A 14392-nucleotide genomic window follows, 5' to 3' on the forward strand; every position below is an offset into this window, starting at 1 on the left:
ACTGGCTGGGCATCGGTCGGTGGGTGGTGAGCAATTGCACTGTGCATCACTTGCTTTGTGTATTATTTGTGTTATTATTTTATTTCCATTATTAAACTGTTTTTATCTCAACGCACGAGTTTTTCTCACTTCTACTCTTCCAATTTTCTCCCCCATCCCAGCAGGGGGCAGGGGGAGTGAGCGAGCGGCTGTGTGGTGCTCAGTTGCCAACTGAGGTTAAACCACAACAGTAATCTAAATCAGTTATAAGCAGTCAGACAAATTGAATCCTTCAAAAGCAACAATGGTACCAAAAGATCCACAGAATGTATAGAAAACACTGAAACATTCCTTCAGGGCATAGTATTAGAGAAACTGGGATTTGATATACAGAACAAATGTGTGCCACTTCACTTACTAATAGCACAAAGTGAAAATTATATCTCAGGAGGCATGCTAGTGTCATATAGCTTGTCAGTTCAGCTGGGAGAAGATCATAGCAGCCCACAGACTATTCTCAATCTAACAGCAGAAATCTGGAATGGACTTCAAAAGTGCATGGCCTGGCATGACTTCACTGGGTCTAGGTCCAGTTCTGCCCTTCACCAAACTACTGTAAAGGAAAAGTCAAATACTAAAGTCAAATAATCTACCCCAGTGTAAAATGAGTGTTAATGAGACTGGAAACAGACACATTGTCTTCAGAAAACATTAGTGAGGCAGATTAAAGGACGGGTTCTGCCTTTTCACAGTTAGAGTGACAGAGTTTCTACAGCATCTACTTCCTTCAGAAGTGAAGTAGGTGTAACAGAGTGAGGATCACAACTGTACTGTTGTTCACACAGAGGAGTATTCTTTCTTATATCAAAGTCTTATTTTTACAACGATCAGCCCAGTGAATGAAGGATGCAGGTAACAGAACTTGCCACTATGTGAGTAAGTAAATAACTGTGAAATGGCTGCTATGTAACATTCCACCAATCATTATTACCTGCAAAATCTCAATGATTTTCAATTTGGTGTCCATTACGATCACATCTTCACTGTCTGAGGTGCTGGCTTGCTTGCTTGGGTGAATGCTTGGCTGTACATCAGGGGCACTGATGGGAAATATAGATCCTCTGCTCAGTACCATTTGGGTCATCATCTCTCCTACACCATGGATGGTCCTCATAACATTGTTTCCTATGCATTAAACATAAACACATATATATTTGCCATCAGTAAAGCTTGCTTGCAAAGCTATATATCACACATACACCCATGTCATTAGACCCCTTTACAGTCTTAACAGGCATATTGAAAAATAAGTTCTCAATTCCTGATCAAAACTCAGGAGATGGAATTCATTCAAATTACCTAATGGTTTGGGGACAATTTTCTACACTGATTTTCCAAGAGATCATTTCTTACAGGGCAACAGATGGAAAAGATGCCAAAAGCTTTCCACAGCTCTGTTAATATGTTCAAGAAATCACTAAAAGTAGAGCAAAAGGAATCTCAGCAGTTCACCTAATCCATTCCTTTGTCTGAAGGCATATTATCTACACCTAAGACCATTTCTGAAAGAGGCTCATTTAACCTGTTTTTAAGAACATTTAAGTGTTGCAAATCCCCCATTATACAGCATCCCTAGGCAAGCAATTCCAGTACTTGACTATGTTTATTGTTAGAAAACTTTTATTGGTATTTCATTTATATCTTCTATTGCTGCAATTTATGACCTTGCTTTGTAGACACATGGGAGGAGTTCATTTTCTATGCCTACTCCCACTGACGCCTTCGCCATGACGACTGGACATAATATAAGTGCTTGACAGTAAGGTTGCTTTTGGCACTGCAGAAGCTGGAAGGAGACTATCCAAGTATCTTATGTGTCACACTAAGAGAGAGTAAAGATTTAGGGCTGTGCAAGTCCCACCAGTCTTTGTATGTGGTCCAAATGACAGGCCACAAACCAAAGCCAACTGACACAACTAGCCAACCATCCCCCTTCAAAAAAGTCCCAGGAGAACGTCAGGCCCTGAAGGCTGTCCTGAAGGTCAAACTAGTATCTGTAATCACAGTGCCCTTCATAAGTTATACCTGGGGGAAAAAATTGTTTTACGCTCACGCAGCAAAAAACTTTAGTCCAGTCTAGTTGCAATGGTGCCTATCACTGATGCCAGTTCAGCAAAATCTACCAAAAAATACCATCTGATGCCATAGATTATATTGGTTGGTCTTTATTGTGAATTTTGATATGAAAAGCATCTCAGTGAATCAATGACTATCTTCTTCCAAACGTGGGGAGAAGAAAGAACGAGTGTATCATGCCACCTACCTACATGAATTAGTTTCCTTTCTTGCAAAGCACAGATCTGAATGAATGGAGGAAAGGAAGGGAATGATAGCATCTCTTCGCAGAAAGAGTGCCAGGACCTAGACTACACCAAAGGCAAACAAAAGAATGGAGCAAATGTAGCTTTGCTGAGGTAAGCCTCAATAGTTCTTGTATGTCTTTTAGTACACTTTAATCACCACGAACTGACAAGTTTTACTCACACTGAAGAGACCCTCTTCCCAGATAATCTGCTGTAAAAAGCCAAAGCTATATTTTATTTTGTTAGCAATACCCTCCTCTTATGCCCTTCTTTCTTCAATCCATACAGCTCAAGTACTGCATGCAGAGAAAGACGATGCCTTCAGCCCTGACTTTAAAAGGAAAACACAGAAAGAATTTGCTTTTTCAACGTGAATGAGGCAGATTAGTGTCGCGTTTGAGGTCCCATTCAGCATCCAGTCCTGTGTGCAATCAGTCTGAATTGGTCTTTTGAAAATAATATTTCAAGTCCCTACAAAGGGAGGGGCAAAATGTATTTCTGACTTTGCATGATGTTAGGGAAAAAAAAGCTAAAAGTCAAACTAAGGGCTAAATCCTCACATTAGGCAAGCACAGAGAGTTTTACTAACTGCTTACACCAGCATTAACCAAATAAAATCATTCCAAATACCCTTCTTGCTGCAAAATGAAAATGGTGCATTTTCCTTTCAAATCAAATAAAAAAGCAAGGGAATAACACTATGGATATCTCTCTCTCCCCCCCTCCCCACCCCATTTCTCCCAGCATGCTAAACATTTATTTGCATTGGCCATCATTCAGTACACCAGTGTAAAGCTAGATTACCAAGTGGAGGACCTTCAATCCTTAAAGTAGCTTCAGTTAAACTGGCTTTTTGCATCTTCTTCATCTTCAAACCATGAAATAAATGACCTCATTCGTATCATCCTGTCCTTAATGCTGACTGATAAGCCCCACAACAAGACCTATACGTTGTGCAGCTGCTTTATAGCCTGTAATACCCCTGCTCTACATCTCAGTTGAGAAGTCATCATCCTCTCTCTCACATGTTTTCAAAATCCCTTTCACTCAGTTGTACAGAGGTGAATATAAATAGAAACACTGCTATTTGGAAAGTTCAGGAATTCTTTATAAACCAACTTTATCAGTTGGTAACCCCATTGACTCATTAAACCACTTAAGTCTAAGACAAGTCCAGAAGATATTCTTCTCGAAAACTAGATAGAACTGCAGTTTGTCCCAAATGAGGCAGAAGAATTCCACTTCATCTTGAAAAGTTCCTGCCCACCCTTCAAGACTGAAGTCCACTCGGAGTAAAGTAACAAAAAAGGTAGTGTCTTTTGGACAAGGAGTCAGACAATGTCTTGGGTGGACCTCATGTTTTTGGAGAAAGCAAGCTGGGATTTTGCCTAGAGCATACATCCTGCTTATTTCTCAGCTATTACTGGGGTGCTGCACAGGCACCGCAGGGAATAGGATTCAACTCCCTCCATGAACAAGAATTAGTCACTCTCCCTGTGTTTCAGGAACACCTCCATAAGGAGGAGACTGCTTTCTCCATCTCCAAAACAGACACTGAGAGGCCTGATATAACAAAGACTGGGAGGCACTCAGCTAATGTGGTGATGGAGCCTATAAAAGCATCTAAGAAATAAAAAGAAATGAGATAACTGCTGTGCTTTCCCCTTACCCGTGGAACACCAGTGATGAAAGATGGTACAAACCAGTGAGCGGTAGCTATGAAGCTGCTTCCCAACAGCATCGGTAACAAGGATAAACCCTCTGTCCACAACATTCCTTTACTATTGACCTTCATGAAACTGATCTAAACAGCTAGAGGCAGGAAAGCAAAGGAGGATTAAGGTGGTACTCATTATCACTGCCATTTCAAATTGTATTTCATTAATGCATAGGAAAGGATTTTAGTGAGAGAAGAGTCTACTTAATCCAGTTTAGTATTTACAGCTGAAATGGGTAGTGACTCAATACTGCATTATTTCTGTCAATAACAGCAGTGAGACAAGGTGTCATGGGTAAACCCATCTTGGAAAACTTTTTAACTAACTGCATGATGCTGACTATTATTTTTAATTAACTCAGAGCAGGCTTGGAGAGGACATTCCAGAGTGAAAGTAATACAGCAACTGGAACAATTCAGCATTCTTTTCAGAAAAGGTATTTTAACAACTATGTTTTGTAGGGTGCTGATGAAATGTAACCATCTCTTAGGAATAGACAGCAGTCAACCAGCACATTCATGCATGGCACATGAAGCAGCTGACTGGGTCTCAACACCAGGAGGAGCTGCTCTATTCTTCGAAAGAAGCCATGAGGATCATTCATGTACATAAAGAGTGGGCAGTAGCTTCTCTTCCAAAAGACCCCCCAGTAATCAGCACTCATGGTGCCCAGTGTTATCTGTCCAGCCTTGGAAGTCTAGACCATGTTAAACACGGATTTATATCTGTCACTCACAAGCATCAGGGGCCAGCAGCACTCCTGCTAGTGAGTTGTTCCTTCTTGCCATGCTTTTGTGTTCTCTTGGCTTTAATACAGTTATCTCAGCAGGAAAGGGTAAATGAGTCTCTGAGGTAAGGCATGCAGAAAGGTTACTGTGGCTTAAAAAGTGACTGACTGCATGTCAGCTAAGCCTGCAACAATGCAAGACAAAATATACTGGCTCAATAAAAGAGATTTAAGTTCTTAGTACGTATGCACACAATGACTAAAATAACGGAGCTCTGATCTTAGTTACAGCTCCAAAGTGCTTCCTGAATACCAATGCCCAAGGAAAAATTAACTTAGTGCCTCAGCGAGCTAACTGAGCTAAATCAGGAGAGATAGCAAGCAGATGTGAACCCTGATTACTTTTGTGTGCATTTTGCTAGAGATAAGTGAAGAGAAGCCTGAGCTATGCCTTCATATATGGTACGGCCACCCTTAACCTGCTGACCTCCATCATTTGTTGTCTTTGAGGTCAAGGTATTAACATTTACATTATGGCTGAGCAGTGTGGCAGGGAGAGAACGGTCATTGCAATGTTGTAAGGTGCTAGTGTGTGCAACCAACAACTTCTCTCACCAGCAAACCACTGCAAAAGTGCTCAAGGCTGTGACTTTGACTAACAGAGGAAAAAAACTAAAGGCAATCTCCATGAATCCTCTTCCATTTTTCCAATTTTCCCTTCCTCTCCCCAATTCTTCCTCTCTGCTCCCCCCTCTGCCAAGACAAGTCAGATGCCAAGAACCTTCCATAAGCAGTGGACCCATTAGAAATGCCTCCCGTTGAATATACGGTCTCACAAGGTTAGCCAGTGGAAGACTGAAATCACTGTACACACAAGTGGTAATTTAAAGATTGACAGGCACTGAAAGAAGAGGAAAGAAGAGAATGCTTGACATGTTTTGAAAAGACAACTGTGCATCTCCTTTTCATTACTTTTTATTACAGTGATCACAACTTCCTAATGAATATCAGTTTCTGTCACAAAACTGTAGCACACAGTCTCCTACAATTTGGCACGATTGACAACACAGCGGCCTCTCTGAGAAGAAAGACTTTTCAGAGGAGTCAATTATGGGAAAAAAATAACAACCACCCAAGTAATCAAAACAGTAGATAATTTGACACTTCATTTTCTATATAAACATATTTCCTTGAGAAGTCATTTACTGGTTGCAAAAACTCTAAAAGCAGAATATAAAAGTAAACAACAATCTGCTATGTAATACGGTATGGATGGTAAGTGACAAAATACCATATTCAGAAAGAAAAACAACTGTCAAAGGCAGCTGGCAATTCATGCCTTTTCTTCAAATTGTTCCTAGCCAATTGCCATGCAGCGTCCTCAGTTTGCTCTCCAGTATCCACAGCATTTTAGGTATTTCACAAACAGTGCAGAGAACTGCGTGGCAGCTCTCTATGTGAATACGCAATCGACAGTCTCAAAGGCTGGCAGATACCCTTACAGCGAGTAGCCCTCTACTCCACAGATGTCCCCAAGACACCAGGAAACTGACTTGCAGCCTTGTTTATTTAAAAATTAACTATACACACCTGATCTGGTCCCTAGTCGCCACAGCGAGACAGAGTCTGCTCTTACTAACATTATTGTTCAGTCTTCCTCAACACAGATATAGGAAAGATGGATTCCCAGGACTCCATTTTCAAAACTGCTCAGCCATTTTTAGCTTGAACAGTTTTCCACAGTGCTCATCTCCCTACTCAAAAATGTAAAAAATGTCTACACTTTCAAAAGGATTTTAACACCCAACAGCTCTCATTAGGGACCGGAGAAGCTGGATGCTCAACGTTTCTGGAAACTAAATACCTAAATAGGAGCTGACATACGATGGGTTCTTCAAGAAATCTGGTACTTAATGACCAGAAAAGACAAATGTACACGCATCCACTGCTCCAACAACTTTCATTAACCTGCCCATAAAAGCCCAATACATTGTTCACTCTTGCTTCTGGGGGGGGGGGGCACACAAATCAAAGGTTTTGCAAAAAAGTGGCATTTCTCGCATTGCCTCTGTAATTATTAAGTTATAAAGACAACTCTCTGATGTCATCAAACCTGAGCATGCTTTTGAGTAGGACACCTCATGCTTCAACTTCTTCCAAACACCTCCTAGAAAACACTTCCCTTCCAACGTAGCAGGGCACAAGCCAGACAGCTGCTACTAACACACTTAGCCCTAATCAAAGATTTTGCAAAAAAGTGGCATTTCTCGCATTGCCTCTGTAATTATTAAGTTATAAAGACAACTCTCTGATGTCATCAAACCTGAGCATGCTTTTGAGTAGGACACCTCATGCTTCAACTTCTTCCAAACACCTCCTAGAAAAGACTTCCCTTCCAATGTAGCGGGGCACAAGCCAGACAGCTGCTACTAACACACTTAGCCCTTCCCTGCCATGCCAACTTCTTTCACCACAGCTCTTCAGGCCTCCTTCCCCATCCACAACCCAATGAAGTCCCAAAGCCTTCTCAGTCCTCCTCAGCCACTCTGATTTTTCCCATGAAATTAACTTTTACCAACTGTAGCCCCGGTGAGGCAAAACTGAATTTTTCCAGCGTGCTGGGGAAGCTTTAGGCTGGTTTCCAAGCTCACTGCTACGTTAGGAGACATCAGGCATGTTGCTGAAAGTCCAAAACTTTTACCAGCATCAAAGTCAGTTTTCAGCAAAGCTGACTTTGTCTCAACCCATGCCTCAGTGTAGGTGTGTTCAACCAGGTTTTAAGACACTAGGTCACTTTCCCAATGACTGCTGAAACAGGAGCCTTGGCTCCAAATGGCCTTGACTTTGTGGATTTCAGTGAGAGCTATACTATCGCTCCACCATAAGCTTCTTAAAGTTTCAGTGCCATCTTAAAGCATGCAACACTGCCAATCCTTGGGGATCCTCTGGCAGGGAACTGTATGCGCAGCAATGTCTAGTTACCAAGGGCTAAATTAAAAACCCAGTGGCAGCTTTAGCTCCACATTTCTTTGCCTTTGTTGATTTGGCTACATCGCTTCATGCAATTTAATTTTTCTGCGTGAAAAGTTATAGCCATTTTTAAGACATATAACAACAACACTTCAGTACCTAAAGGAACACATTTTATTTCAAACCCTTTAGAACTATATATTATTTGCCAGAAGCATTAAGCCTTACAGCTCTGTTTGTGAAAGAGGTATTAATTTTTACAGGTTTTCTACAGAATTTGCTCATAAAGACTGCAGAACCTACCATAAACAGGCCAAAAATCACACTTTATTTCTTCATTCAACTGTTTTTCTTCGCTCAATAACTAGCTGACCTCAGGTAAGCCTCACAGAAAACCTGAATGCATGGCATTAAGGGCAGAAGGTGAGGCCACTTCTACATTTTATACAGCCCTCAGAACTAATGAGGCAAAACAAACAAAATACCTACAATATGCAATGCACATATATTTGCTACCCACCCCGCGAGTGAATCTGGCCACTCCAGCCTCCGCTTACCTACAGTATATCCACAAGCCCTCCCTTTTTGCATACAAACTCACTGCTGCCCAGCCATGGTGAAACTCCACCAAACTTCACCCTCTCCTGACATTCTGCAGGTTCTGTTGATGTTGCCTATCCCCAAAACCACAAAGCAGTGTCAAAAATACAGCTTTCATGCCATGGACATTAGACGAAGGAAAAAAATACGTACATCAGCATGCCGGCCTTAAAAGTAAAAAGCATCATGGGAATCAAGCCTTCTAGCCGAGTTACATCTATGAAACAGATATTGATTCCTAGAAGAGCAATGGTCTCTGGAATCGCATTAATGCACAGGCCTCATGATGAGGGAAAGAATAAGGACGAAAGAGAAATGGTCCATGCCAGAGAATTAAACACTCAGACTGACCTCCCCTTTGGTCTGACAATGTTCCTCACTGAACAGCTGTTGCTTCCCTACAGACATCTGTGACTAACACAGCTAACTCTCCTAAGGGTTAAATCTTTTTTCTCTTGTAACCCTTTTTTTGTAAACTGCTGGCATAAATTATTGCTCCAGTCCGCCAGGCGGCCACTGCCTCATTAGCTCTGCTAATCAAAGTATGCCTCAAGAACATATTTCAAATTGTTAACTAGACAAAAGAGCAGCTAACAGACACAGATGCAAGGCTGAGAAACAATATAGTCTTTTCAAATAGTCCTGGATGAAATCTGGTCATTCTTCGTCACAGAGGACCCACAGGCACAGTAGAAATGGCAGGTCCAACCTTGTTCTCAACCCTGTTCTAGTAGCGGTTTCACTACTGGTCCTTCTAAGCAGTATGCATCTCTACTTGGAGCCAAGAGGGCTGGAAGAAAACCCTACCTATTTTCTTGCTCAGTTGAAGCTAAGGGACTAAGCAGACTATCAGGATGTATCAAAGGGGCAGAAGACTGGACGAGAGTCCCCTGGCACACTGATATACAAGCACTCCTTTGCAGAGAGATGGTAGCCCACCAGAAGTCCTCAGGAGAGACTGAGGTCTTCCCCATTCTGACCCTTGCCAGGGTCGAATCTTTTGGGGTACATCACAACAAAGCAGGAAAGCTTGCAGCATGACACAGGAGGCAGACTCTTCATGATACATTTCAAAGAAATGTTCCATAATCTCAGGACACCCGTGGACAGATCTTTAGTCCCTTCGGTCTACAGGAGGGATATGCTACCAAGCTAAAGACCCAGCCATAACGTTGGGATACTTGGCTACCAGTTTGAACAGGTAAAAGAAGGCATCTGTTGAGCCAGTCATGAGCAACACATTTCATGTGAGAATCACAGAGGCAGGAGCAATTGGAGCTTATAGGTAGTTTTTAAAAACTGTTTTTCAAAAAGACTGGGCGTAGCCTTCCTTTGTGGAAGCGAAGAGAGATGAAAGACTGATGTCAGTGGACACTGACAGGTCAGGAAAATTGTAGTCATTTACGTAGAGCTCCTGAGGGAAAGACACACTCTGCAGATAACCTAGATTGGTCCCACCAATTTTCACATTGGTGCCCAGCATTGTGGAGTTGCGTCCCAAGACATATGCAGTTCAATTCAAGGATGTATTTCCTTGCATGTCATTATTCTCATTCCCAAACAACATTAACTAAATAGCACTGAGCTGCATGGCAAACATGTAGCTTGTCTGCTAATACTACCATGTCATTTCATCTTTCAGACCTGACATGCTGTAGCTGCATGGTTTGACTAAAATCAGCTATTTGAAAGATCAATCGCACCTAGAGAAAGATGTGCATTTTAATTCACGGAGAATAAATAACCAGTATTGGACAAGGCAGATTGTCTCCTGACTCTGGAATGATACAGCAGGGTGTACTTACTAGGAAAGCAATGACTTTACCTTTTAATTAAAACTGCAAGAGATTATAAAGTTCTTGAAAGGTGCCAGAATGACAGCACTACTAAATGAAGTCCTCACTTTCTCCTTAAGAAAAAAATGCCTCTTTAGGATACAGGTAGTATATTTTGTAAACCCCATATTTTTTAGAATCTAAAAGGGAAAAAAGAAACAGAAAAAAGCTTCAAATAACCTCAAAAAATGATTCAAAGTTAAGACACTGAAAAAAAGAGTTGGCTGCAACATTTTCAAGTCAATTCATTTTTAGGATGCAATCTAGGTAAGAAGCATTTCCAAAAATATACATCTTTTCTTTTTCCAGGATCCTATCTCACAAATATTTCTAGCCAACTTTCCCCAATCTGTCCTCATCAAATAAGGTCACACCTGAAAACTACATGCACACTAATTTAATTCGGGTTAAGGTAACTGACAGTGGCATTAAAATCAAGCTTTTTAAAGGAAGTAAGGCATAACATTAACAACTTAAGGCTCTTTTCAGAATCTTTGCAGAACCAATATAAAGAAACTCGCACACAACATCAAGGAGTACCTCAGCCATCAACGTGAGTCAAAATTTAAGCAAAGGATGGAAAAGGACATCTTGAGGTAAAAGGTTAATTAAGACTTCATGCAACTTCCACTAAGCCTACAAATACATCCCATTTTGCAGATTTGCTTCAACAGTTCAACACTTGTCGTATATACTTCCTTACTTAGCAAGTGGTTTTACTGAAATAAGTGGGTCTATTTAAGTAATAAGTATTAAACAGGGAAGACGACTCCAGATTGCTGGTTGTAAATTTGTTTGTTTCAATTTTGAGGTGCACAACTCCAGGCAGGCTTCCCACAGCCAAGACCCACCTCATTCTTCCCCCCACCATTAATATATTTCTACCCATTCCTAAAATCCTGACTACAGATTTCACGATGTGGAGCAGTTGCCAAACCAGTATAGAGCTAAGCTCACCAGTTCCCTACAACTCCACATTACAGGAATCAAATGCTGGAAGCTTTTGTTGCTACTGACCTGGAACAAACCAATGCCAATAACGGAAAGGCAGTATACCCTATCTGTCCCCAAATTTATTCAGCACTGAGTTTTCCATAGAAATCAATACTTTTTAACAAAACTAAAATGCAAGACCTATCATGTAAAATAAATAGATCCTACCCAAAATTCTTAACTTCTATAGAGCTGCCACCTGGGATCTACTACAGCTGCAGAACACGTGACTTTTCCATTTGGTCAAACCTCTTCTCAAGTCACTTGTCCTAGAACCTGAAAATCAACTGCATTTCTGAATAGGCATAATTATTGACAAAATATTGCTGTTAAATATCCATTTAATATTAATCTATGTAAATGTACAATAAGATAGTGATGAAAATGAAAATATACAGAGCCCAAGCTGGTATTCAGTAGCACTTTCCTACATTAGAGTTACAGGATCAGGCCCCTAGTGCTTGATAAAATTTAAATACTTTTGCTGATACCATGAAACCATCAGTCCCAGGCATCATGGCTGGCTTTCAGTGTTTGTCAAAACTGGGTTTTAGAGCTCCACTTCAAAGCTCTAAGCTCAAAGTATGACATACATATTCTTACTGAATTAAAGCTAATGCCTAGACATTTGTGATCACTGACTGGATGGATTAAAAAAAAAAAACACCAAGAACCCACAACTTTTATAATCTCCAAAACTAATAATTTACTTCCACACATTCACAGTATATACACAAAATCACAACAGATAAAATCTTACCTTTTTTTTTTAAAGAACATCAATGTAATGAGTTTTGTAACTCAGGGAAGCTAACTGTCCTTAAGAAAGAAGCTGTGTAAACCTGCACATCCCTACAGCAATAATGTGTTGGAGGGACACCTACCTGCAATACTCTGCGTTCAAAGGTATGACATGAATGTTGCAAGTGTTGGACTGCCAGAGAGGATGCTGTGCAGCGAGACCCTTGCCGCAGTCTGGAGAGATATGGGAGAGCAGAATCCGACCTCCTCTAAAGGCAGGAAGAAGTCACCCTCACCCCTAACTGACTGGAGGGAGGGCTCTCACCATCCTGAACAAGGGCAGGGAACAATCCATCTGTCTGTATTTTATGGAAGTTACGAATAAGAAAACACTTTCTGAACAAAATGAACGGACCATCCTGATTCTACAAAATGCCAACACATTTTCAAAAACCACAAAAAAACAGGCTGAGTTACTTTCTGTTGTAATCCTTTTTACTTAATAGCCTAAGAGATCAGCATTGTAAGTTAAAAGGGACAATAAAAAGCCAAGACAGGTTAACTGATAAAACAACTAACTGATGTTCTCAACAACTCAGTTTTATAACAGAGAGAGAGGATATCTGTGTAAAAGGGGAAGGGGAACCTTTGATGTACAATCTTGTAAGTACTATAAAATTGAAAAACAATGTATACCTACAGCTTTGCCTGGTGAACAATCCTTACTGTCAGAGCGAGGGGGGATCTAGATGAAACTCCTGAGACCAATTTCTTTGTTGGCCTGTTCATTCCTCAGGATCCCGAGTGGATCCTGGACAAGGTGGATTCAGACTCCACAGGATCTAGGTAACATCAGTACCTTCGGGGTCAAACTTGTTTGGGTAGAAGTGACTGCACAAGATGCAAAGCACTGTAGAATCAGACCCCTGGTCTTTCACCTTCGCCCGGAAGATACAAAAGTACAAGACCGTCATTAAGACACATGATCGTCTCATACACAGGCCTGTTCCAGCAACCCTAATACAGCAAGATCTCCCTGTCAAACACAGACTCAAGCCCAGTCTCAAGTCAGGACTCACTTAACCTTAGCATCATCTACAGTCCATAAGCACTTTCTGCACTTTACCGTGGGCTCAAGCACAAGTTCATGAAGTCTGAGAAGACTGGACACAGAAGCAGCCAACTACGCTACAGCACAAGCCAGCAAATTCCCTGAGCTCAGCTCTTTCCAGCTCAGTGTGGAGACATCACACCTCACCTACGGCCAAACGATACCTGGCAAGGCAGAGAGCACACAAGCAGCTCAGGGGCTCTGTGTGTTTAGGGCCTCATTCAAACCTTCTCATTACCTTGTAGCAAAGACACAATCAGGATGTGGGTGCAAGACAACCACAGGGCTGGTTTTAAAGGACTGCTACCCAACAACAGTTTTTTTTTAAAAAAAAAAAAACAACAAACAGGAGGGAAAGGAAAAAAAGAGTGGAGCCAAATACTCAGCTGGCACAAACTCTCACAGCCCCAGGAACTCAACAAACAGAGGGAAAGGAAAAAAAGAGTGGAGCCAAATACTCAGCTGGCACAAACTCTCACAGCCCCAGGAACTAAAGCAACTTATGCCAGCCAAACTCCTGCCCCTACGGTCTGATTAATTTCTCACCAGCAGGCTTCCACATGAAACAAAGATAGGCAGAAGTTACAAACAGCTGACATTTCAGCCACAGCAGTTGTCTCCAGAATGTCAGCAACTACAGTACCTGGTGCTTTCTTCTCGAGCTCCCTTTCTAATCTTAATCTGCAACTAAAGTTAATGCCGATTGGGTTTTGTGTGGTTTTTCTTGATGAAAAGTACACCCCTGTTTTGCGTGAGTAATATGTTTTTCAGACATGAAATATGTTCTTCGGGCACAAAGTTCTATGAGCTGGGTGCTCAAAAACAGTGAATAGGAGTTACAAAACTGCTCAAACTGCTTCTAAAGTATGCATCCTTGTGACATATGCATCTTCATAGCCTAATGGTGCCCATGGGTAGGTAAGTACGCACCTCCAGAGAAAGAAGGAGGAATGGTAAGATGCTTGGGCATAGCAGTTAAACATTCAGGATCGCTCTGTCTCAACTGCAAAGTAAATGCACAGTTTATGTCAATCAGAAAAGAAGAGGAAGGCTGAAGACAACATATGACGATCCAAAGATGGGCATCCTTTTCTTTTGTCAAAGACTGCGGAAGGCCTCTCCAGCAAGTCTTACAGCTATTTCAACATAAGAACACCTGTCTCTCCACAGCAAAATTTCAATGCCTATTTTTAAGCCTAGACAGCACAGCCAATATCTCTATCTCTGGCCTTCCTTAAGATGGCAGACACGACTGACAACAGTCCTAGCTAGCAAAAAACACTCTAAAGCAATGGGCTTTCTAGCCATACAGTTAGCAGGAGAACGGGGGGGGGGGGGGGGGGGGGAACCACAAC

At 41.5% G+C, this 14392-nt stretch overlaps 1 protein-coding gene across 1 annotated transcript in view; it reads right to left on the reverse strand.

Annotated features, from left to right (window-relative positions):
• Positions 1-14392, reverse strand: part of ITPR2 (inositol 1,4,5-trisphosphate receptor type 2) — a 238969-nt gene that overhangs the window by 162495 nt on the left and 62082 nt on the right. Inside the window, exon 20 of the mRNA XM_019471985.1 lies at positions 971-1164. Within this exon, the coding sequence (XP_019327530.1) occupies positions 971-1164 (194 nt within the window). The remainder of the gene's footprint in view (positions 1-970; positions 1165-14392) is intronic.

Source organism: Aptenodytes forsteri, unplaced genomic scaffold (assembly GCF_000699145.1).
Source record: "Aptenodytes forsteri isolate BGI_AS27 unplaced genomic scaffold, ASM69914v1 Scaffold241, whole genome shotgun sequence".
NCBI classification, from domain to species: Eukaryota; Metazoa; Chordata; class Aves; order Sphenisciformes; family Spheniscidae; genus Aptenodytes; species Aptenodytes forsteri.